Below are 26663 nucleotides of genomic sequence, written 5' to 3'. Positions count from 1 at the left end.
AAGGATGAGGTTAGGATAAGGCAGAAAAACAGAAAAATAAAAAAAGTGAACTTTTTCTCCTCCTGACTCTCCAGGAATGCACATCAACAGCGTGCACAGAATCCACGAGAAAAGCAGCAATAGTATTTGAGCCACACAACTGTCCAAGTAACAACCTGCCAAGATCTGACACAATCCAACACAAGGGAGTGGCTCAGTTACATTCTGTTCCATCTTCCCTGTGTCTTTGGTACATCCATTTTTTACATGTGTGTATGGTTCAAAATCAATGAAAAACACAACCTAAAACAGATATATTACTGGTATGACGCATTTATTTTGACATTTCCAACACCTGCAATGAGGCCTGTCAGCACACAATACTTCACTCTGCCAAAAATAAAATGGAACAAATACCAGGTGTTAGTAGATTAAGACTTGATTCCAAATCTGTATAATCCACTTCCTGAATGAAAAGAGACATGGCTAAAAAGAAAATAAGAGAAACTAGAAGAACACTTAGAGTGTAACTACAGCATAAGATATGACCTAAAACTAATATCACAGCATTTTTACATTTTCTGGACAGTGACGGTATTATATCACTATATTACTAGTTTTCACCCCTTTAATAAACAGGATTATCTTTATTTTCAAATCCGCTCCTTCAAAGATAAAATCTGGATAAAAGCATTTCATGTATCAAAGGTTTTTACAGTAGTGGAGGTCGTCTCAAAAACTACAGTAGTGTAGTTACAGTAGTGTTCAGAATAATAGTAGTGCTATGTGACTAAAAAGATTAATCCAGGTTTTGAGTATATTTCTTATTGTTACATGGGAAACAAGGTACCAGCAGATTCAGTAGATTCTCACAAATCCAACAAGACCAAGCATTCATGATATGCACACTCTTAAGGCTATGAAATTGGGCTATTAGTAAAAAAAGTAGAAAAGGGGGTGTTCACAATAATAGTAGTGTGGCATTCAGTCAGTGAGTTCGTCAATTTTGTGAAACAAACAGGTGTGAATCAGGTGTCCCCTATTTAAGGATGAAGCCAGCAACTGTTGAACATGCTTTTCTCTGTTAAAGCCTGAGGAAAATGGGACCTTTAAGACATTGTTCAGAAGAACAGCGTAGTTTGATTAAAAAGTTGATTGGAGAGGGGAAAACTTATACGCAGGTGCAAAAAATTATAGGCTGTTCATCTACAATGATCTCCAATGCTTTAAAATGGACAAAAAAACAGAGACGCGTGGAAGAAAACAGAAAACAACCATCAAAATGGATAGAAGAATAACCAGAATGGCAAAGGCTCACCCATTGATCAGCTCCAGGATGATCAATGACAGTCTGGAGTTACCTGTAAGTGCTGTAACAGTTAGAAGACGCCTGTGTGAAGCTAATTTATTTGCAAGAATCCCCCACAAAGTTCCTCTGTTAAATAAAAGACGTGCAGAAGAGGTTATAATTTGCCAAAGAACACATCAACTGGCCTAAAGAGAAATGGAGGAATATTTTGTGGACTGATGAGAGTAAAATTGTTCTTTTTGGGTCCAAGGGCCGCAGACAGTTTGTGAGACGACCCCCAAACTCTGAATTCAAGCCACAGTTCACAGTGAAGACAGTGAAGCATGGTGGTGCAAGCATCATGATATGGGCATGTTTCTCCTACTATGGTGTTGGGCCTATATATCGCATACCAGGTATCATGGATCACTTTGGATATGTCAAAATACTTGAAGAGGTCATGTTGCCTTATGCTGAAGAGAACATGCCCTTGAAATGGGTGTTTCAACAAGACAATGACCCCAAGCACACTAGTAAACGAACAAAATCTTGGTTCCAAACCAACAAAATTAATGCCTCGCAGATGTGAAGAAATCATGAAAAACTGTGGTTATACAACTAAATACTAGTTTAGTGATTCACAGGATTTCTGAAAAAGCAGTTTGAACATAATAGTTTTGAGTTTGTAGCGTCAACAGCAGATGCTACTATTATTGTGAACACCCCCTTTTCTACTATTTTTTTTTTACTAATAGCCCAATTTCATAGCCTTAAGAGTGTGCATATCATGAATGTTTGGTCGTGTTGGATTTGTGAGAATCTACTGAATCTACTGGTACCTTGTTTCCCATAGTTGTTGTTGGCAGTTTCCTCGCTTGCGAGGATAGTGGGAAGGCCTTTTTTTTTTTTTTTTTTTAAGCTTATTTTCTACAAGCCCTCTGGTGGCTGAAAAGTCTGATGCGGAATGCATAAGACCTGTTACACTTGGGGCAAATGAACACTTGAGTAGGCTGGGCTTGTGCTGCTGCCCACTCTTTCTGTCTTTGACGCTTCTGGCATGAGGCCTCACTTCTTTATGTCTCAAACTTCAGGCTGGCAGATTTGATGCTGGAATGCCAGCTGAGTCTATCTATAACTAGATGCTGCCATGACTGATGCTGAATGCCTGCAAGGGAGAGCTGTTTCTTCAGCTGGTCCTTATAGCGCTTTTTGGGGGCCCCTTGGTTTCGTCTCCCTTCCTTGAGCTCGCCAAAGAGAATTAATTTCAGCATGCGTGTATCATCCATCCTGGCTACGTGACCTGCCCAACGAAGCTGTTGTTTGAGTATAATAGACTCCATGCTGGGCAATTTGGCTCTGGTAAGGATGTCCTCATTTGAGACGTAGTCCTGCTACTTGATCCCGAAGATGTGTCGGAGACAACGCTGATGAAAGCGTTCCAGTAATCTGATCTGCTGGCGATACAGAACCCAGGTTTCAGCTCCATACAGGAGGGTAGGGACCACAATGGCTCTGTAGACCTGCACTTTTGTGGAAAGGCGCAGTGCATGATTCTGCCAGACTTTCTTTGAGAGTTGACCAAAGGAACTGCTGGCCTTGGCAACAGATGCGTCGTTTGAGATAACACTACCGAGATACGTGACGTGCTCTACTGCATTCAGGCTGGTACCCTTGATGTTGATTTGGGGTGGGGTATATGCTGTATGGGGGACCGGTTGATATAGCACTTCTGTCTTTCTCAAGGCTGATGGTGAGGCCGAAGGCTCTTGCTGCTTCAGCAAAACAGTTAATGTGCTGCAAGGCTTGCTCCGTATGGGCGACGAGGGAGCAGTCATCTGCGAAGAGCAGCTCCATGATTAGCTGTTCTGTGATCTTAGTGTGGGACAGAAGGCGCCGCAAGTTAAACAGACTTCCGTCGGTTCTGAAGCGGATATAGATGCCGTCTGTCAAGTCTTCTTTGGCCTCACGAAGCATCATGCTGAAAAAGATGGAGAACAGAGTGGATGCGAGGATGCAACCTTGTTTGACGCCATTTGAGATGGGGAAGCTGCCGGACAGAGTCCCATTGTACTTCACTTGTCCCATCTGGCCTTCATGCAGCTGGCCGATGATGGTGAGGAGCTTTGGAGGGCAGCCAAGGCGTGCAAGAATCTTCCACAAACCCTCACGACTGACCGTGTCAAAAGCCTTGGTTAGGTCTATGAAGGCTGCATAAAGGGCCATGTTCTGTTCTCTGCACTTCTCCTGGATCTGTCTCAGGACAAAGATCATGTCAGTGGTTCCCCTGTTGGTCCGAAATCCGCACTGACTCTCGGGAGTATTTTCATGCGCTATGGTAGGGGTAAGCCTGTTGAGCAGCACTCGAGCCAAAATCTTACCTGCTATTGAGAGGAGAGTGATGTCCCGGTAATTAGAACAGTCGGACTTGTCGGCCTTGTTCTTGTACAGGGAGACAATGACCGCATCCCAAAGGTCATGTGGAACCATTTCCTTTCCCCAGCAACTGGAGAAGAGAATCTGAAGCTTGTCGAGGACTGCCTCACCTCCATTTTGGTACACCTCTGCTGGGATGCCATCTAAGCCAGGAGACTTCCCTGGATTCAGCTGCGTGGTGGCCTTTCAGATCTCTTCAAGTGTTGGGGAGTCATCAAGTTCCCATTTCACCTCCACCTGGGGAATCTTCTCGATTGATGACTCTTGTACAGTGCGCTTGTCACTGAAGAGGTTTTCAAAGTGTTCTGACCAATGCTGCATAATGGTTTCCTTGTCCGTCAGAAGGGTGGAGCCATCTGAGGAGCACAGGGGTGCTTGCACTTGATGTGCTGGCCCATGGATGGTCTTAAGGGCTTCATAAAAGGAGCGCATGTCTCCGGCATCGGCATGTTGTTGTGTCTTCTCCGCAAAAGCTAGCCACCAGTCATTCTGCAGTATGCGGAGCTTGCTTTGCAGTGTGGAGCAGGGATTTCTGTAAGCTGTCTTGGCAGAGTGGTCATCAGGTTTAGCTAAAAGAGTATTGTGGCATGCACATTTCTTTTCTAGTAGTTCCTGGATCTGTGCATCAGACTCATCAAACGGGTCTTTATTTTTCCTGGCTGAGAAGCCCACTACTTCTGCTGCCGTCTCCTGAAGGATGGTCTTTAATCTCATCCACTGTTGTTCAGGGTCGTCAGGCAGGCCTTCTTCTCGACCCAGTCTCTCCTCTAATTTGGCCTGAAACTCCATTTTTGTGTCTATGTCTTGCAGCTTGTGGACTTGTAGCTTCTTAAACTGTGGGCCTTTCTTCTTAGGAGGGGGCTTGAAAGTGAAAGCAATCTTGGAACGGACCAAGCGATGATCCGTATGGCAATCGGCGCTACGCATCACCCTGGTATGTAGTACGTCTCTTCTATCACGCTGTCGCGTCAGAACGTAGTCCAGAAGGTGCCAGTGTTTGGAGCATGGGTGTCTCCGGGTTGCTTTGAATCTCTCTTTCTGTTGGAACAGGCTGTTGGTGATCATCAAGTCATGTGCAGAGCAGAACTCCAGCAGCAGGCGGCCATTGTCGTTACAGTTGCCTATGCCATGTTTCCCTAGCACATCCTTCCATACATCAGAGTCGCGGCCCACTCTGGCGTTGAAATCTCCCATGATGAGGAGCTTGTCCTGGGTGTCGACGCACTGTAGAAGGTTGTGCAGATCGCTACAGAAAGCCTCCTTAACTCCGATGTCAGCCTGCATAGTTGGGGCATACACACTAACAATAGTGGCAAAATCCTTGTTGTTGATGGGGAGCCGGAGTGACATGAGTCGGTCAGAATGTCCAACTGGCAAACTGTGTAACCTATGTGCTATGGCGCTCTTAATCATGAACCCGACCCCTGAGAGTCGATCTTCTTTAGCCTTCCCTGACCAGAACAGTGTGTAGCCTGTGCCTTCCTCGGTGAGTGACCCTTGGTCTGCAAAGCGCACCTTGCTGAGTGCAGCAATGTCTATATCAAGCCTTGCTAGCTCTTTGGGGACTAAGGCTGAGCATCTTCGACCGCTACTGTCTGAGTCCATCATTGTGCGTACATTCCAGCACGCAATTTTTAGGTTCTTTGTTTTTCTTTTCGCACTGCGTGTAGTGATGCCCGTTGGCAGCGGTGAGCCAACCGGGTCTAGCGAGACAAGCCATGTTTAGACCACCTTTTCTAGGTCTGTCTCCATGTGGAGCAAGCAGGGCTATCCCTAAACAGGGCTGCTTGGTCACCCAGTGCCCTGCCGGATGATGATGTTGTCTCGGGTCAGCAATCAAACAACCATAGCTCCTGAGTCGCCTGCATGCAAGATCGAGACAGTGCCATCATGCACCTGCTGTTTTCGCCTCTTCCCATCGCTGCAGGGCTTTCCTTCCCGGCTGCGCTCGTTGCTTAAAGTGGGGATCAGCTCGCGCACACCAATTCCACTCTTTAGGCAAGGTGGCACTCCACAGTGGCACAGACAAGCTGAGATGGCTGTGGCGACCACCAGGCTGTAGGTTTTACATCAGAGTGACCTTCTCCTAGCCTCTGGCTAAAGAACCGTCCTCGGAGGCACGGGGGCAGTAACCCAGGCTGGGGGTTTAACATCAGGGTTTTCCTTCCCCTAGGTGGACCGCCTTAACAGGGCTAATGAGTTCCATCTACCCACTGCTATAACCCAGTCAGCTGGGAGGCTCGTGATGGCGGGAGCGCCTAGATCCCGTATAGGTCATGGACCTACCACTGCCATACTTGAATAAACAATATCTGTGTTGTAAAACAACAACAAAAACACAAAGCCAACCTAGTCAAAACCAAAGTGAGTGCAGCTCCAGGAAAACCTACCTGAAACAATCTAAAACTGATTGAAAATAAATCTGACTCAATCTAAACCGAAAAAATTCATCTAGCGCAACGTAACTATAGCTTGTAAGCTAACAAACAGAATATCAAATCAAATTCATTTATTTATTTATATAGCGCCAAGTCACAACAAACAGTCGCCCCAAGGCACTTTATATTGTAAGGCAAGAGCCATACAACAATTACAGAAAAACCCCAACGGTCAAAATGACCCCCCTGTGAGCAAGCACTTGGCGACAGTGGGAAGGAAAAAACTCCCTTTTAATAGGAAGAAACCTCCAGCAGAACCAGGCTCAGGGAGGGGCAGTCTTCTGCTGGGACTGGCTGGGGCTGAGGGAATATAAAGCTAACCAAATCTAAATGCATTTAAAACAATCACAGTCGAAACCTTTATCACTATGAAAACAGCTAAGTGAGTATAAAGCTAACTGAATCTGAAAGTAACTGAAAAACAGGTAACTAAACATAAATTAATGCAAAGATATGCAAATTGTTAAATAAATATAAAGCTAGCAATCTAAAATGTACTTAAAATCACACTATCTGAATCTAAAAATGTATTTATCACTATGAACATAATTTCATGCAAAGCAATAGCTAAATGGATATAAAGCTAACAAAGTAAAATTGTAAAATTAACGTAAAATAACACTATCTGAATCTAAAAATGTATTTATTACTATGAAAACAGTTAAGTGTATATAAAGCTAACTGAAAAACAGCTAACTGAACATAAATTCATGCAAAGCTATGTGACTAGCTAAATGAATATAAAGCTAGCAATCTAAAAATTTACTTAACACCAGTGATGCCGGTAACGCGTTACTTAGTAACGCGTTAGTCTAATCTCACCACTTTTTTTAGTAACGAGTAATCTAACGCGTTAATCTTTCCAAATCAGTAATCAGATTAAAGTTACTTCTCCATGTCACTGTGCGTTACTATTATTTTTGCATTGTGGGTCGATAGCAGCATTAAACTTGGTCTGTGGGCAGGAGGTCGGGGTTCGACTGAACTGCCCACTTTAAACGAGCTGTGAGCTTTTAATCCGCGGTTTTCTACAGCAGCTACAACTCGTCCTCACCTCTTAAAGCGCAGTGATAACAGCACACCTGCACTGAGCTTTACAAAGACATTTTTATACTTTTTTTCCTCCTTTATTTAGAATTCTGAGCTGAGCCGCTCTGTATCGTCTCGTTAAAAACAGCTGATCCTCCGCGACACGTCAACAACTAACACTATTTTCCACTCAAATGCACCTAAACTCTCTTTCTGAGGACCACATGATGTGAAAACGCAATAAAACTTTCTTACCTGTAAATCTGGTCATGTTTTCTGCATAAATAAATGTTATCCATTCTTTGTGCTCAAACGCCAAAGCAGGGGCGAGTCCAGATGGAATGGGGGCGTGGGGGAGGGATGTGCCCCCCCCCCCCAACACCCCTAGATTAAAGGTCCAGTTTTGAAGCCTTTTTTGTTTACTACAACTACTAATACTACTTATAATAATAATTTGGACAAGTAAAATATTTAGAGAGAATTTAAATGTTAGAAAAATGTTAGAAAAAAATTCAATAGTTACATTTATAAACAATGTAGGTTAGAAATGGCAAGTTTTACTGTTACAGTGCTGTCAACAGTTAAATATGAGGTCAAGAAAGACGTCTTTATTTTACTTTTTATAAAACAAGTATTTATTTTCATTGAAGTCAAGAAAGGGTGACTATAAAGTGAGTTTTGGCAAAACAGGTATCATTGTCATGTTGAGGTGGCAGAGGGTTGTTGTCAGCAGCTGGGAAAAGTAACTAAAAAAGTAACTAGTAATCTAACTTAGTTACTTTTCCAATTGAGTAATCAGTAAAGTAACTGTTACTTTTTCAAGGAGTAATCAGTAATTGGATTACTTTTTCAAAGTAACTGTGGCAACACTGCTTAACACTATATGAATCTAAAAATGTATCACTATGAAAACAGTTAAATGTATATAAAGCTAACTGAACATATAAATTCACGCAAAGTTATGCAAATAGCTAAATGAATATAAAGATATCAATCTAAAATTTACTTAAAATAACACTACCTGAATCTAAAAATGTATTTATCGCTATGAAAACAGTTAAATATATATAAAGCTAACTGAAAAACAGCTAACAGAACATATAAATTCATGCAAAGCTATGCAAAGAGAGTTAGAGAAGTAGAAAAAAATCATACTTATTCCACACCATGATACAATAACTACAACCTACCACCTATCCTCTTAGCTTTAATTTCCTTCCACGTGGTCTCTTGCACACACAATATATCTACCTTTCTCTTCTCCATCATATCACCAAGCTCCATGTAACAATAAGAAATATACTCAAAACCTGGATTAATCTTTTTAGTCACATAGCACTACTATTATTCTGAACACTACTGTATATATTTAACAAATGCAAGGTGGTGTTCAAATAATGCTTATTGAATCATAAATGAGCACTCACACAGGGCAAATGTCCACTGGTTCACATAACACAATCAGTTATGAAGTTATGTCTTCTAATGAAAATGACTTTATAGCCCTTTACATCAATAGAAAAAGTGTTTAACAGTATTTTGACTGACATATGAAGCACAACAGGGGGTGGGATGAGTAATAACTGCACAGATGATGGTGCAAGGTTTCCATCATGGTGCAGCCATGATGGAAACCTTGCACCTTGCACCATGATGGAAACCTTGCAACCATAGTTTCCATGATATGTTGCGTACACTTCTACAATTTGTTAGTTTTCACTGTACACAGGAGGTGTCTTTAAACATTTACCTTGAAGGACCTGATTCCGGAGCTGTGGTGGTTGACGGTGGAGGACAACAGGCTCTTCCAGCCCTGAGGGTCGTCTTTGTAGGGCAGCTGCCCAGCTCTCAATTTCACATACAACACTCCATCTTGAGAAAGGATTGACCTGAGCAGGAGTTACAGATGATCACTATGGAAATCAATGAATGCACTCCACTAACCGAGTGGTTCTCAATCTTGGTCCTCTGGGACAATCAGAGAGAAATGGAAAACATGCAGTACACTGGTCTCCGAGGACCAAATTTGGAAGCCATTAATCTATTCTATTTTTAGCAATGAAAAGGAGGTGACCTTTTCTTTAACACTATAGTTAATGGTTCAAATTTACTTTATGAATCTGGCTTGGGTTTTATTTAGTTAATACTCACTTCAGATACTGGGTTTCCTTGCTGAGGTCTATGGAGAGTTCCCAGTATCGTGGTCCCTTCACTTTTACCTGCCAAAAATTTAAGAATTGAGAAAAAAAAAAATCCCTCTGCCTAAACATTCTCCATTTCAACAAAAACTTTTAGACCTGAATTCGGTTTGCTTTTACTAAAACATAGGTGTATTTCTCTGACAAATGGTCTTAAATGACCAGACTATAAGTCATGTTTTATTTCTTTTTACTTGTCTGGCTGGTCCTGCAACATATTTGAAAAAGGATTATATGCCAAAAAATACTGCATTGTCATTTTTGGCCACAAAAATCAAACATCAACACAGGTAGCAAGCTGACCTGTATACTGATCTGAATGAGGTACTGTCTGATCCACATTCTGGAGCAGAAGATGGCAGTAATGCACCACTAAGCTGGATGCCAAACATCGTAAAACAGGAAGAAGAAACAGATCTGAATGAGGAGTAGGTGCTGGGGTAGTGATATTAATAACTCATGCTCTCAAACTGAAAGATCTCGCTCTTAAATTAAGAGAAAAAATTAACATTCCTATGTTCACAAATAAACTCAGAAGTTTTCTTGTTTGCACTTTGTGGGATGGCCAGAACAACAAGGAAGACAGTCAGGTTAAGGTAAGACTAACTGTAATTTTTCAAAAATCTATAGCTTTAAAAAGTTTATTTCCATTTACTGAGGTAAAATTGTTCATGTTTATCTCCTTCTTGATGTTTGTATATGGTCAGTGTGAACAAAAAGCTGTTTAACCTCGATTTCTTTGTGCCTCATACAATAACATGAATTAGTCTGTTAGCTTCTGCAATGCTGGGCTTATAAATAATGTACCAATTAAATTAATTTTGCTTCTTGTTGCATGAAGCAGTACTGCCACATTTCAAAAAATAAATGTCACACAGAATAATGTGACTATGTTTTGTCCTCTACATTATGCATTTTTGGACAGATGCAACCAAGACACTGGTGCAACATATAATTCAAAAATTCTCTAAAGCCTATAGCTTCACCTCACTTCTATTAGTAATGCACATTATAACTATTTGGATAGTTTTTCAAATACATATCCTGATTTTAAGTGCAGACAGTAAAACATCTTTCGTCCCCAAAATCTACCTGTTTGAGAAGATTTAGTTCTGGAAGCATTGTGGGAGCCATCAGTTCCACTGTTGTCGCCTCATACCACTGGGTTTCCTAAAAAAAAAAGAAGCAAATATTTACGCTATTCTTTTGGTGTATTATTTTAACACAATACATTCATAGTAAAGCACATAGCACATTAACAACAACAACAAAAACATTTTTAATGCTAAAATTCAGATGACAAAGTCACAAAAGCAGCAAGTTCAGCCTGCTATGTCTGAGGACACTCTTGTTCCTGCAGGTGATTACTGCTGGGAAAACAGTTCACATCTGCTGTCGTATGACTGGAGTCGTCACACTAACCAATTTACCTCATGGTGATGGCCAATAGGGGCGCAACTAGGGATGTGTATTGTTAAGACTTTCACAGTACTACTCTTGGTAGTACTGCTTATCAGTCTGGTGCTTTAACAGAATTCTCATTGGTACTTTTTAATTTCTTACACCATTTCACAGATAGTCAAGTGTAACCATACTTTTAAGGGCTTAATTCTCTCTACCATCATCGGTTCTGTGTGAGCCCCTGAGTGAGTGAGTGAGTGAGTGAGTGAGAGAAAATATGGCTGATCATTTATCTTTTGGTTTTATCTTTCATACATGAAAAGAAAGCAATGATCAGCCATTTCTATCGCTCTCTGAATTAACAGAGAGAACCAAGCAAGCTGGTTCAGAGACACTCTGAAGGAAAATGTGCAAACACAAAGATAAATGCACACAAGGTAACACAGACAGAGACAAGGCCTGATGTGTGAAACGGAAAACCTCCCTTCAGCTCTGCACACAAGGACAAACAACAGATAGCTTTAAATTTATTTTCATAATTTCTCCAGTACTGAAAGCAGCATGGTTAAGGGGCAGAGCCTACTGATATTCCGGTCTTTAATAATTTCGTACTAGAGCCACCAGGCTTCGGTACCCATCCCTAGGCATAACTCATGATTATTTTTATAATCAATTCATTTTTCAATTGTTTTTCATTAATCAATTACTCTAATAAATATTTTCGGATTAGTTGATTATCTTATGGTTAATATACTAGTAAATCATAACCATAAATTCTACCAGTAACTTTCAACCTGTCTGCCTCACACCCTATGACTGCTGGGATAGGCTTCAGCCCCCATGACCCTTGACTGGAGTAAACGGGTACAGAAAGTGAGTGAGGTTATAAATGAACTTTCAAATATTTTGTCATAAAAATTATGTAATTCATATGCATATATTTTATCTCAACATATAAAGGATACAAAGGATGAAAAATTAAAAAAGCAATATGGTGGAGGGTGGTGTTAGCACCAACTAAATTATTTTCATTATCAGTTAATCTCTGGATTAATCTGATCAATTATGGTTGATCCATAAGTACAAGATTCACATCTTTATATACAGGAGATAATATCTAATTGAAGAAAGGTTGAAATAACTGCCCTGTCCAAGGAACTGATGAGAAAAGCAAGACAGTCTTTCCTTCGCAATTTTCTGTTTAGTCTGATTAGCCTTTGGGAGCAAACCTTGAATGTGATCTCTAACAGGGCGTAGCAAGGTTTCAAGGAGTCCACATCCACAGGTACCAGCAGACGAGGCTCTGCAGCCAACACAGTGAGGTGACGTAGTGCCTGCAGGTGGTAGCTATAACATGAATATGAAAACATAATGACACACGGCAGAACATGAAATGAGCCAGAAAGACACAGCATCATAGTTTTATCTTAAATTTGGCAATACTGCATCTTCTTTAACCACCATTACCCTGTAGAACTCTGATCAGACTGCATCACAATCTGACACGCCAAAGGTTGGGTTGGGGGGGGGGGGGGGGGGGTGCAGTCTTGACAGAGTACTGCTTTAATAATTTTTTCTTTTATAATATACTGTAGTTACAAAATACCATGGGGTGTGTGTTTCTCTGTCTCACCGGTTGTCGGTACTGTGAGCAGGAAAATGTGGGTAAAGTGCACACAGCAGTGCAGCGATGGCCAAGTTTGAAGTGCTAAGAGTGTACCTAACAAGACAATACAAAAAAAACAAAAAAACACACACATTATACATGTAAATGTAATACACAATAAACCACTGCCATAACCAACAAAGTGCAGAATTTACCTATAATTAAACAAATCACAGAACACTTCCAAAACAGCACATGAAAAATAAGAAAATTACAGTCTAAACACAAGAACATCATGAAAGCAAAAAATTTCCAACAAACAGCAAAACCGACACATTTTACTTAAGTATATCATGCAAATTAAAAATGCGTCTCTGCTCTCTGTTGGTAAAACCAGGTGTGTGTAACTGATCATCATGACAAGCCACAACAGAGCCTCTTAAACACCAAGAAACAGCGGCAGCTGAGTGTGTACTTGTCCGAACTGGAGCCATTATAATGAGCTGAGGCAGACAAAAGCTGTTTGAACCTGGAATGTTCCAATTTAGAACATTTAACAGCGGTCAACCAAGGCACAGGCTGCTGCTCTCCAATTACATGACGGCTGTGGGAATGTCAGCCACACCCCACCTTTGACATTCATGCAACGCACACCAAGAGAGATGCGTGCAGCCTTCAAGTATGATGGCAAGAAAGGAAACGTTATGGCACAGTGAAATTCAAATTGCTCGTGGGGCAATGAAATTAGTGATTTTTACAAAACTTAACATTTCATTTTTTTTGGGGGGTTGTCATGGTGGTGAATTGGCTTTGTGATACCCTGCAGGAATGGAATGTTCGCCATGTTGATGTCACCTCCAAGAACAAGACCTAAATCAATGCATAAGTGGTGCAAACTTGGTGGTAAAAGTAATGTATGTAATGTCTTTTCCCATTTCTTGACCTTGGAAAATAGTTCAAGGTCATTTCATCAAACTCAAAGACCTCTACTCAAAGTTTTTGTTTGACACAGTCGCATTTCTTATTCACGGGCAGCCACCTGTTAGTCGTTCTCCCTTTTCAGCACAGGATTTCTTGGTTTATTTAGAGAAGAAATTAGAAGATATTAGGCTGAGCATATCTCAGCACGCCTCAGCCCAGCCATTAAAACCTGCTATGGAGGTGGGCGCTACCACTGAGGTGTTACCTAGACTGACAGAATTTAATAGTATTTCATTAGGCGTGCTGACGAAACTTGTGGCGTCAACAAAAAGCACAACCTGTTTATTTGATCCCATACCAACAAAATTGTTTAAGGACCTGTGGCCCACTCTTGGGCCGACTGTGCTGGAAATTATTAATCTGTCATTAACCTCCGGATCTGTTCCGAAATGTTTTAAATCAGCAGTGATTAAACCATTACTTAAGAAATCTAATCTTGACCCTAGTGTATTGAAAAATTACAGGCCGATATCAAATCTATCATTCTGTTCCAAAATTTTAGAAAAGGTGGTTTCATGGGAGCTTATAGACCACCTCACTGAGAACGATCTTTTTGAGCCGCTGCAGTCTGCTTTTAGGAAATATCACTCCACAGAGACAGCGCTCACTAAAGTAGGGAATGATCTTCTGCAAGCAATGGATTCAGACACCACTACGGTTTTGGTATTGTTAGATCTCAGTGTTGCGTTTGATACCGTGGATCATCATATTTTGCTCGATAGGTTGGAGAATTTTTTGGGGATTACTGGAAGTGCCCTTGCCTGGTTGACGTCATATCTGTACAGTCATTCTCAATGTGTCTTGTATAATGGCACTACCTCTGACCTTGCTGACATGAGATTTGGGGTTCTACAGGGATCTGTTTTAGGCCCCTTGCTTGTCTTCCTGTATGTGGCACCCCTTGGGCATATGCTGCGGAATTTTGGGATTGCCTTTCATTGTTATGCTGATGATACTCAGTTGTACATGCCGATAACTGCGGGAAATCTCACTCCCATAAAATCCCTGGAGGACTGTCTTCTATCAGTGAAAAGTTGGATGTCTAGTAACTTCCTACTTTTAAACTTTGATAAGACTGAAATGATGGTTCTTGGTCCAGCGAGACATCGGCATCAGTTTGACCAGCTGGCGCTCAGCCTGGGTTCGTGTGTCATACATCATACGGACAAAATGAGGAACCTTGGGGTAATTTTTGATCCCACGTTGTCTTTTGACCTCCACATCAGGGATGTTACTAGGACTGCTTTTTTCCATCTGAGAAATATAGCAAGGATCTGCCCCATCCTGTATATGGGTGATGCTGAGACCCTGATTCATGCTTTTGTTTCTTCTAGACTAGATTACTGTAATGTTCTATTTTCAGGGTTACCACAGTCCAGAACGCTGCTGCCAGACTTCTGACACGTAGCAGAAGGTCTGAACATATCACACCCATTCTGGCATCTTTTTACTGGCTCCCTGTCTCCGTAAGAGCAGATTTTAAGGTTTTGCTATTGACTTATAAAGTTGTTCACGGACTGGCGCCATCTTATCTGGCTGATCTAGTGGAACTCTACGTACCGGCCCGGGCTGCGCGGTCGCAGGATGCGGAAATTCTCTGTATTCCAAGGGTGAAGAAGTAGTCAGCAGGTCAAAGAGCCTTTTTGTATCGTGCACCCACCCTGTGGAACAGTCTTCCTGCGACCGTGAGGCAGTCTGAGTCCGTGGACATTTTTAAGTCAAGAATCAAAACCTATTTTTAATTCTCTTTCTTATGAATAGTTTTTATTTTTATGTGTTTTATTGTTTTACTTCTGTTTTTATTTATGTATTTGAATTTTTCTTATTCATTTTTAATTATTTATTAAATTTTATGTGGACATGTTTTATGTAAGGCACCTTGAGAGGGCTTTTGCTGTGATTTGGCGCATTGTAAGCTAATTAAATTAATTAAATTACTGTCTGCATATGTGGTGCACATTTAGGGCCCCTACTCTCAACCTGTGGAAAGTTATTGTGAATACTGTATTTTCCACGTTTTATTTTTTTTTTTGCGGTGACCTTCAAAAGCAGGTCAAGGTTACTCAGCAAGGTTCATAAGCAAAGCAAATGTCGTGTCCCTGTACCCAACCTACGGAAAGTTATGCTGAGAACTGCGCCCCCCCCGTGACCTTGAAAACTCAATCAAGGTTTTAAACTCAATGATCCTCAAGAGGTGCATACTCATATGGTGCAAATTTGGTGTCCCAACTTGTGGAATGTTTTTGCAAGTACTGTTTACCCGGAGGCATACATTGCATTTCTATGTCCCCCAGGGCGACGGGTGACAAATACAGTGAAAATTCAGTACTCGTGTTATTTTATCTGTATTTGACACAAATTTATTTAACAACTGGGAATTGCCACAGAATCAGACCAACTCTGGTCCAGCTCCAAACCAGTTCTTACTATTCACAGAAACAAAATGAGAACACCAACGTTCCAAAATAAAAGCTCTAGCCTCTCTGGTATATGCAGATATGTCTTACAGTACAATGCAGGCATATGTAGACTGAACAGGCCGTTACTGGCTTAAAAAAAAACACTTTCATTTCATGTTCCTGCTAAAAAGCTGAATAAATAGGAAGAGAAACTAACTGAGCATACACATTTAGAGAGAAAGTGAAGGAGGAACTGAGAGGGAATCATAAACTGACATGAGAATGAATGACAGAACAGAAAATACAACAGTATAACAACTGGTGTAATGACTGAATGACCGCCAGAAAGTACGAATGAGTGTAAAAACACAACAATGAAACGGCACATCAGCTCTATCTCAACCTTTTAACCTCTATAAACCTTATGGTTACACACTCTCTCAGCATAAATGGCACTCCTCCAGTGTGTGTGACACAAGTGACAGCTTTACAGTCGAGCCAGCAGTTTTCAAACAAAACATGATCTGAACTGAATCAAAAGGTCCATCTGATGGCCAGATAGTTGCAACGTGTAACAACACAGTGGAAGCAGTTTTTTTCTTGTGAAAGCATGCAAGGTCAGTGTGTGGGGGAACCTGGTCTGGGTGTGTGCAAGTATAAAACTCATGCATCGTGTGTATCTGTGTATGTGCACAATGTTTCTTCCATGGCTCAATCTGCTAACAAACAAGTCTCAACTCTGTGGAACTGAAATAAACTCTGGACGGCACTCATCAGTGTCACAAGGCAAAGACTACATATGTGCACTTAATTTTTTTTTTCAGTATTATACTGTACTTCAGACAAATTAAGAAAAAGCTGTGTTTTATTGATGCTCATAAGCCTCCAAAACAATGTTATCGATCAAGCTCCTGTATGATTGACTCATCTTAGATTTGCAAGAAAAACGTCTGAAAAATTAGTTTAAGAAGTTAATCCATGAGAGTGAACAGAGCAGCCAAACCCCAAATTAAAAATCAACTGTGCACTCAAAACGGCTTCCGAGTAACGCTACTTTTGTTAAGTCGTCAACACGTTAGTGTGTACATTTTCAAATACGAGGTCTGTTAGAAAAGTATCCGACCTTTTTTTTTTTTTTCCAAAAACCATATGGATTTGAATCACGTGTGATTGCATCAGCAAAGCTTGAACTTTCGTGCACATGCGTGAGTTTTTTCATGCCTGTCGGTTGCGTCATTCGCCTGTGAGCAGGCTTTGTGTGAGCACTGGTCCACCCCTCTCATCGTTTCTTTATTGCGATCAAAAGTCTGAAAGATTTGGAGCTTTGCTGCATCAATTTTTTTCCAGAAACTGTGAGAGACCTCCAGGTGGACACCATTCGGAAAATTAATATGGCTTTCAGGGACGATTAAGGAGTGATCCAGATGGTTTAAAGACCGCCCACAACTGCTGAGAGCGCACTGCGCTCCAAGCGACAGGCTCAAACCCCGCTGAAACAACCAGATCATTTCCAACGTGAAGGCTTTGTTGATCTGGGACGTCGTCTGACTTTCACAAAAAGGCAGAAGGCGTGGATAGCAGCACTTTTTCGGCACATTCCACTGTTACAGGAGTTTTTTTCATGGAAAGAAAAGCGGAGGGACGCACCACAGAGCCGTTCATAACGCGGCACAAAACCACCTCCATGTTGGTCTCACAGGACGGCTTTCAGGTGGATTTCAGACGGCTGTCGGTTGCTTTTCAGTCGTGTGATTATCCGAGCAATTGAGCATGAGCTGGACCTGCCCCAACATGTCCTGTGAGGCTTCATCACGGCGTTGCTTTGCGCCATGCGGCTCCACCGCGACGCGCGGAATTCCGCTCTTCTTTCCATGACAAAAACTCCTGTAACAGAGACAGGGTTGTTACCCTGACCTCTATTAATACTGTGAGAAATCTTGGTGTCATTTTTGATCAGGATATGTCATTCAATGCTCATATTAAACAAATATGTAGGACTGCTTTTTTGCATTTGCGCAGTATCTCTAAAATTAGAAAGGTCTTGTCTCAGAGTGATGCTGAAAAACTAATTCATGCATTTATTTCCTCTAGGCTGGACTATTGTAATTCATTATTATCAGGTTGTCCTAAAAGTTCCCTGAAAAGCCTTCAGTTAATTCAAAATGCTGCAGCTAGAGTACTAACGGGGACTAGAAGGAGAGAGCATATTTCACCCATATTGGCCTCTCTTCATTGGCTTCCTGTTAATAGAATTTATAGAATAGAATTTAAAATTCTTCTTCTTATAAGGTTTTGAATAATCAGGTCCCATCTTATCTTAGGGACCTAATAGTACCATATCACGCCAATAGAGCGCTTCGCTCTCAGACTGCAGGCTTATTTGTAGTTCCTAGGGTTTGTAAGAGTAGAATGGGAGGCAGAGCCTTCAGCTTTCAGGCTCCTCTCCTCTGGAACCAGCTCCCAATTCGGATCAGGGAGACAGACACCCTCTCTACTTTTAAGATTAAGCTTACAACTTTCCTTTTTGCTAAAGCTTATAGTTAGGGCTGGATCAGGTGACCCTGAACCATCCCTTAGTTATGCTGCTATAGACTTAGACTGCTGGGGGTACCCATGATGCACTGAGTGTTTCTTTCTCTTTTTGCTGTGTATGCACCACTCTGCTTTTAATCATTGGTGATTGATCTCTTTTCCCCTCCACAGCATGTCTTTTTCCTGGTTCTCTCCCTCAGCCCCAACCAGTCCCAGCAGAAGACTGCCCCTCCCTGAGCCTGATTCTGCTGGAGGTTTCTTCCTGTTAAAAGGGAGTTTTTCCTTCCCACTGTCGCCAAGTGCTTGCTCACAGGGGGTGGTTTTGACCGTTGGGGTTTTTCCGTAATTATTCTATGGCTTTGCCTTACAATATAAAGCGCATTGGGGCAACTGTTTGTTGTGATTTGGGGCTATATAAATAAAATTGATTTGATTTGCTGATTTTATGTCAACTGCGTGGTACTGTATACGTCTTGTGCACAATTCTTCATTAGCATTGAAGGGTCGCATTAACATTCTATGCACTACATGCTTCCATGTGACCAAGGCATTAGAATTAATTTCAGGTCAGTTTCTCTACCACAAATGCGAGGCTTAGTAAACAGTCCCTCAGCAGGGTTGTCCAATGTTGTTGTGGTATTAATTACTCTAATAAAACTGTTATTATAATAGTAAGACCCTTTGGCTGTTCCCTTGTTTTCAACCGGGGAAGCCACAGCAGATCCAAGGTGGATCTGCATGTTGATTTGGCACGTTTGAATATGATTACAGTTGTAAAAAGTGAACTTGTCCTTCAAAACAATACTTAATTGGATTGACATTACAGCTTGCCACTGCAATGCTTTAGTTAAACCCTTTAGCCACCCGGGTCTTCTGTCAATGTATTGTGAACAAAATGAATACTTCCATGTATAAAGAATTTCCACCTACAACACAATTTAGAAAAATGCAAGTTGATACAAGCATGAAAACCAAAAAGAACTACGATGGGGAGGTGCAACGCCAGGCTTTTTTTTATTATTCATTTTATCTTTAAGTGATGGCAGAATAACCACTTGAAATGCTAAGTGACTGCTTCCATTTACTTTCCTGCAACACAGTTTAAAAATGCAGAAATAACATCATTAATAGATTTTTCTTATGTAGGTAGTGTTTGAAGCATGGCAAATTTAACACACAATAAATCGTACATGTTTTCAGAAAGTTTAGACTGCTAAAATGGTCAATTACAGTATATCTCTAATGTTTGCAGCATGTTTCGTTATGATGGCATCTCACCTGCCCCCTCCCAGGAAGAGCAGACCCAGTGCCATGTGATGCGCCATATGGAAGCCATAGTTCATCTCACCACTGGTTCTCTTATGGAGGAAGCGACAGAGTTGCAGGACTTTCAAGTTTCCCGTACCAGACATCACCATGGACAGAGCCAGGAGAACCATGGACAGGCCCGTTTGCAGGTTGTAGTGACCAGTCTATACGAGTGAAACCAGCAGATACCCACAAATCAGCATAGGAAACATCTACTTGTATATCAGGTCTGATTTTTGTGGAAATAAAGTTTCGACATTATTACAAATGAGACTGTCTGTTAATGAAGTGGGGGTTGCTCAACATTCTAAGGTGCCTAAAATATGTGCACATCACTGTCCATCTGAAATGGAAGACAAGGTGGGTCCAAATCAGTTCATCAGTTCTTATTTGCTATAATTTCTGCTCTCTTCATGCTCATTTTACTCACTCTTTTGTTTTTTAAAGTATACTGCCTCTGGGTTTTTTTAATATTTAAGCCATAAAAAGAATTTTCTTTGACAAAGCCATAATTTTATTTATTAGTCTTTAAATGGGTTATTTGTAATGTGACACTGCCAATATGATCAAAATCTGTGCTGTCTGGAGAAAAATTATAAATAGCTCCCCTCAAGGGGGAAAAAAAAGTCAAAAGCACAGATGCCCTTGAACTACGTTTTGTAGTGACCCCTACAGTCTATGACAGTGATCATAGCAATGTCATAGATCACATGGGGGCTTCCTCTGGCTTGTATGAGGAATTCTGAGAAGCACATGGTGACAGCTAATCAGAGCAGAGAAAGGCATGGTGAGGTCAGCTGGCTGTTTGCTCAAACAAAATAATACAAAATGGTGGAAAATGCTCCGAAATTTTATTTTTGTACAAACCCAATATGTTTCTCATATATTTTGTAACAGTTAGTGAAAAATAAACACCTCTAAATCTAACAACACTAACAATCTAACACCTCTGAAGTGGTTCTCAAAGCATCTTAGGGATGTTAGCGTGCACGTTCTTGTGTATGTGTATTACACAAGGTCAAAGGCAACTTCCGGCAATTTCAAAACCTCATACATGTGCACACTCACTTCCTCTTACAGACAGCATTAAAAAAAAGAAAATATTTGTTATGGAAGTCACCCCAGGTAAATATGTTCTCTTCATTCATTATATTCATTTGGGAGGTGATGGTCTAGTGGTTAAGCGTTGGGTTCGAGACCAGAAGATTCTCAGTTCAAAACCCAGCCAGACCATACATTCACTAAGTGCCCTTTGGCAAGGTTCTTAATCCCAGAGTTGCTCCCGGTGTGTAGTGAGCGCCTTGCATGACAGCACCCTAACATCGGTGTGTGTATGGGTGAATGTGATTCATCACTGTAAAGCCCTTTGAGCTCCTGATTATTATAACATTATAATGCTTGGATTTCAGTAGAAACTAAATTTTGGCAGTTTTGTGAAATGTGAAAGGCCTTGCAGCTTTAAAAGTTGCAATATTTATAAACCATGTGTCTTTTGTTGGGTGATAATCCTGCTCATATCGCCATTCCTGTGAGGACAAGAGTACAAAGCTGCACACACTTCACGTGCTCACCACAGCAACTGTAGTGGAGATGGCCATAATATTCATGAAGGTCGTTGCGAAAGCGTAAAGGCAATCAAAGGCGTCGGAGTTAGCAGAGCCGGCGAAGCGGAAGCCCACCGCCATGCAGGCCCCGGCGATAATGTAGTCATGGGCTTGGCTGAGAGAAACAACAAAACAAGCACAAGCTTGTCAATTACAAATGATTGTTGCAAAGCATCTACCATAACTACAGAAAACATACATTTCAAAGTTTAACAGAGATTCTTTCATATAAATTGTTCATTTCTAATGTAAATACTCACGTCAGTGTCTCCATGTTCATGTCTTCAGAAGCAGCAACATTATCCCTCATTATCTAAAAACAAAACAAACAGAATGTAGTGTTTAGCTATTTAGTGGTTGAGACAATAACACCCAGAAAACGCCAGCCAGGACGTTCCAAATGTGAACACAAAATAATAAAGCACAAAATAATAAAGCTCTGATTATATCAGCAAGCAACTGTGATGGACCCATTACGACCTAGGAAACATCTCTGCACTTTTTGGTGATCTTGTCTCTGCAGACTTACCAAACCAATCACCTAACAACTGCGGCCTTCTGTCGGAACCTTTAACAAAACTGAACTCTCAAAAATCAAGCTTTCTTTGCCTGGCTGCCCACCCAGGCAAATAAGCGGTCCACCAGCCAGCTAAACCGTAGGTACAACCAGTTTCTGTGGTTCTCAGCACTGAGGCACCTGTGTGCTGGGTCACTCCAAGAGAAACCTGATCCAGAATTTACAGGAATAGCATTTGCTTCACATACGAGGTCTGTCCGTAAAGTATCGTACCTTTTTATTTTTTTCAAAAACTATGTGGATTTCATTCATATGTTTTTACGTCAGACATGCTTGAACCCTCGTGCGCATGCGTGAGTTTTTCCACGCCTGTCGGTGACGTCATTCGCCTGTGAGCACGCCTTGTGGAAGGAGTGGTCCCGCCCCCTCGTCGGATTTTCATTGTCTGGAAATGGCGGAATGAAAAGGACTTTTTTTCCATCAGAATTTTTTCAGAAGCTGTTAGAGACTGGCACCTGGAAACCATTCGAAAAATTTATCTGGCTTTCAGTCAAAGTTTTACGGGCTTCACAGAGAATAAGGACTTTAACTACAGGTTTAAGGACTCCTTTAAAGGACGGTCGGTGCGCCGCGCTGCGAGCTGCGACGATGCGGCACAAACCACTGGATCATTTCTAAGCTGATGGCTCTGTGGATACGAGACCGTCGTGTGCTCTTTCTCTGGTTATCACAAGAGCTGGACATCAGCCATTTTACGGCAGATTTCACATTTAACAAGAGATTTTGTCATGGAAAGCCGCGCGGAGGCTTCGCGCGTCACGACCGATTCGCTGATGAAGCGAGACAAAGGAACACCTCCGTTTCGACGTGTTAGAGGATAAGTTGGGACATGTCTATCTCGGCTTTCAGTGCTTACCAGTCGAGTGAGTATAAAAGAACTCGTGGAGAGCTGGACATGTCCAAACTTGTCCTCTAACACGCCGAAACGGAGGTGTTCCTTTGTCTCGCTTCATCAGCGAATCGGTCGTGACGCGCGAAGCCTCCGCGCGGCTTTCCATGACAAAATCTCTTGTTAAAAGTGAAATCTGCCGGAAAATGGCTGATGTCCAGGTCTTGTGATAACCAGAGAAAGAGCACACGACGGTCTCGTATCCACAGAGCCATCAGCTTAGAAATGATCCAGTGGTTTGTGCCGCATCGTCGCAGCTTGCAGCGCGGCGCACCGACCGTCCTTTAAAGGGGTCCTTAAACCTGTAGTTAAAGTCCTTATTCTCTGTGAAGCCCGTAAAATTTTCACTGAAAGCCAGATAAATTTTTCGAATGGTTTCCAGGTGCCAGTCTCTAACAGCTTCTGAAAAAATTCTGATGGAAAAAAAGTCCTTTTCATTCCGCCATTTCCAGACAATGAAAATCCGACGAGGGGGCGAGACCACTCCTTCCACAAGGCGTGCTCACAGGCGAATGACGTCACCGACAGGCGTGGAAAAACTCACGCATGCGCACGAGGGTTCAAGCATGTCTGACGTAAAAACATATGAATGAAATCCATATAGTTTTTGAAAAAAATAAAAAGGTACAATACTTTACGGACAGACCTCGTACAGGTCATAGTGACTTCTGTCTAGGGCAGCAGAATCCGAGCAACTAATGTCAACTAAATCATGCCCAGTGTGTATTTTCTCACCTGAGGTAGGTTACTCTTCACCCACTCTGTAGTGGGGAGGATTTCATCCCACATAATGATACACCGAGCAAGAGTCTGAGGGGTAAGATATTGGAAATGCGGGCATGGATGTCAGATTGGAGAAGAAAAAAAAAAAAAAAAGGTGAGAAAAGTGATCTCGTGCACACAAACACAGGCAGTGCCACACTCACCCTCAGCAGCAGAAACTCAGGTTTGATGAAGTCCAGCAGAAACAGAGTGTCTGGAGCCTTCAGCCAATTAGCAATGGATCTAAAGGAAAAACCAAAAAGGAGACAAAGAAGTGTTGCTACCTTCATCCAAAACTGTCAACCAACCAACAGACTGACAGCACCAGACCAGCCTTGAATAATGGAGAAAACCTCTTGACCAGTAATAGTCGACTGGGAGATGGCAGCAGCATAATGTGATAACAGAACCTAATAACCGGTGAGACATTTCAATTCATTTATTTTATTTAAGTCAGACAGGTTAGGATGTTCTGCTGGATATTCATATGGAAGAGAAATTGATTTTTAAAAAAACAACCTTGGGGTAGATGATGATTCCTGTCTCTCTGCAAAGAAAATGCAGCACATGTTTCTAATAACCGCAGCATAGACGTAATAGGCAATGACATTTTATTATAAAAAATCCTGAGGGATGTGTTAAGAAGAGTTGGTTAGTAATAGGGTAACTGTTTGGTGTTTCACCTGTTGTTGGTCTTGAGGTAGATCATAGCAAGAGCGAGTGTGGCTCCCGGACACGTGATGTCCACATTAATGGTATCACCCTCCTGGAACAATCATGGACAGGATTCATGAGCTGTTAGTCAGTCAGCACACTGCTACCAACAGAGTACATCTGTCATAAAACCAGAAAGCAGCAATTCATATTTTAAGAGTGATATGGGCTAACAGCCAATCAGTGCCTGAAGTCAGGGGCCATTGGCTCCATATGATGGGCCTTTCTCACACATCAGCAGCCAGAACAAAAGCAATAAAAGATATGTAATCTATTGTAAAAGACACAACTTGAGGCAACATTTCATATTTCTGTTCTATTTCATGTCATTTCATGTTAATGTTTAAATGGTTAAAAACATTAATATTTGTTGGACATAGCATTTGCTCTCTTCTTCAAAAATGACACACACAGTAACTTTAACCCAGTGAGTTTTGTCAGGCAGTTTTTCTTATTTTTTCATTTCAACATATTTGAGTTGGATTGAATTACCTCTTTTTGGATTTTGTTAAACAATATAACCCCTTTACTAATTGTCTTATTTGAACAAGAGCTGAACCTGGATTGATTTTATTGTAAAAGATAAAACCTGGATGAAAATCTTTCTGAATCAGTTTTTTACACTTTCCCGTTTCACTAAGTGATGCTGTGTGCTGAAGATGATCAGTTATGATCATTAAGTTGCTGCTTTAACGAGCACGTAGTGCTAAAGTACACAGTTCACAAAAAGGATCGTGATTGTTTGTGTGAACAATAAACACTTTGTAAGCAACTGCAATGAAAACTACTTGTTTTTGTTTTCATGTTAAAATGGCAAAAAAAAAAAGAAAAGAAAAAGGCAAAGCCATTAAACTAAAATAAATTGTTAATTTCTGAATCTAACAGCAGCTACGAACACAGGAGGAACTCTGAATTATTTACTGAAGACTTTCTATAGAGTTTTGCTTCTTCGCTCAGATGCAGAGATGCTGCTTTCAGCTGTGCTCAAACCTCTCTAAACTGCTGTTACACAGCGCCGTGGCCTCATGGAATGATAAAGTCACTGACTCGCGTTCCTTTTTTAAAAAATGTAGACGGGAAGGCGAAACTTGGCAACCAGTGAGCAGTGCTGAAAAGATAAACTGTCATTTCAGTCGGCATAAATGGCCAATACCGATAGCCGCAAAAATGCTGAATATCTGCACCAATAATAGGCCCGGACGATAATCAGTTGACTCCTAATAAATATGCAATTAAAAGTGGCATAAATAAAAATAATTCTTTATAAAATTAGGTTTCAGACTGTAGTATACATCTAATGGCAGATTTTACTAGGGTTGGGACAACTAGTCATAATAGTTGACTATGACAAACTAGTACACAACTAGTCAACTCATTTTCTTCTAGTAGACCAGGTGGATAATGAAGATAGCATGACTTTCCTACAATTTAAGAGTAAGTCATTAACAAAAAATAATATGATGTAAATCATTTTCAAGTACTCATTAAATTTTCTGCCCATCACATCCCCAGTTCTATCGCAGAGAATATTTTAACCCACACTGGCCAACATCCACCAGCAGCCAGCACTCAAGTCTCAAGAGTTTGGAACAAATATCTTGTATCTAATAGAACCACAAATATAGCTTATATATGTAGTACCATAATATCCAGACTACAAGTTCCATCTATTTTTTAAACATATTTTACAAGAATTAAAGAGAAAGCATTTTGTAATAATCTGGAAAGACGTGTCCTTCACACACTAGCCTAAATATTACTGTGTTCCCCCTGTCCTGAAAACATACTGAACTATGATTTTTGCATATTGTTACACCCCTTCCGAACTAGTAAATAAATGAATAAATAAATAAAAATGCAATGTATATTCCAGAAAACACAGTAGTTCAGTGTTAGTATGATTTCAATTTGCAGCAGTGTAGTTGTTTTACAAATTAAAATCAATTTGAAATTTCACTGCTTAGATTTTACTTTAGTAATTTATTGTCAAGATTAACGGACTAGTCAACCAGTTAATGATTAATGGTACCTGACTAGTAAACAAAAGATTTTTATTAGTCATCCCAACCCTAGATTTTACACATAATAAAAGTTACATTGTCAGCTTCTGTTTCAACACTGTCATCCTGAATAAGTGAAATGGGAGAGCACTGAAGCCTCAGTTTGTTTTTTCCCCTGACACATTTCTCCATGTAATGTGGAATTGCGTCAGGAAGGGCATCTGGCGTAAAAGGTGTACCAATTCAACATGCAGATCCACACTGGATTTGCTGTGGTGACCCCGAGTGAAAAACAAGGGTGCATCTGAAGGGACTTACTATAAAGACTTATCCACTGACCTTAATTTGGTAGCTGGGGGACTTGTGCCTCTCTCGGCTGGCCCCAGTCTGAGCTCTGCGGTGGCCCCCCACCATGTACTGATACAACTGCTCAGGAACATTCAGATCCGTCATCCCAATCAGGTTGCTGCCATGCTGCCGAGGAAGGAAGCAAAGCCACAGAAAAGGGTTAAGGCAACAATACAA

The 26663-nt window shown here is 41.1% G+C and overlaps 1 protein-coding gene across 1 annotated transcript in view; it reads right to left on the bottom strand.

Annotated features, from left to right (window-relative positions):
* anapc1 (anaphase promoting complex subunit 1) overlaps positions 1-26663 on the bottom strand; it is a 101289-nt gene that overhangs the window by 11140 nt on the left and 63486 nt on the right. Inside the window, 12 exon segments of the mRNA XM_034184626.1 lie at positions 8918-9056; positions 9319-9386; positions 10458-10535; positions 11996-12113; positions 12400-12486; positions 19563-19756; positions 21164-21311; positions 21457-21509; positions 23398-23472; positions 23589-23667; positions 24108-24190; positions 26478-26612. Of these exon segments, the coding sequence (XP_034040517.1) occupies positions 8918-9056; positions 9319-9386; positions 10458-10535; positions 11996-12113; positions 12400-12486; positions 19563-19756; positions 21164-21311; positions 21457-21509; positions 23398-23472; positions 23589-23667; positions 24108-24190; positions 26478-26612 (1257 nt within the window).

This window comes from Thalassophryne amazonica, chromosome 13 (genome assembly GCF_902500255.1).
Source record: "Thalassophryne amazonica chromosome 13, fThaAma1.1, whole genome shotgun sequence".
NCBI lineage: Eukaryota > Metazoa > Chordata > Actinopteri > Batrachoidiformes > Batrachoididae > Thalassophryne > Thalassophryne amazonica.
This window is presented reverse-complemented; position numbering and strand designations above follow the sequence as displayed.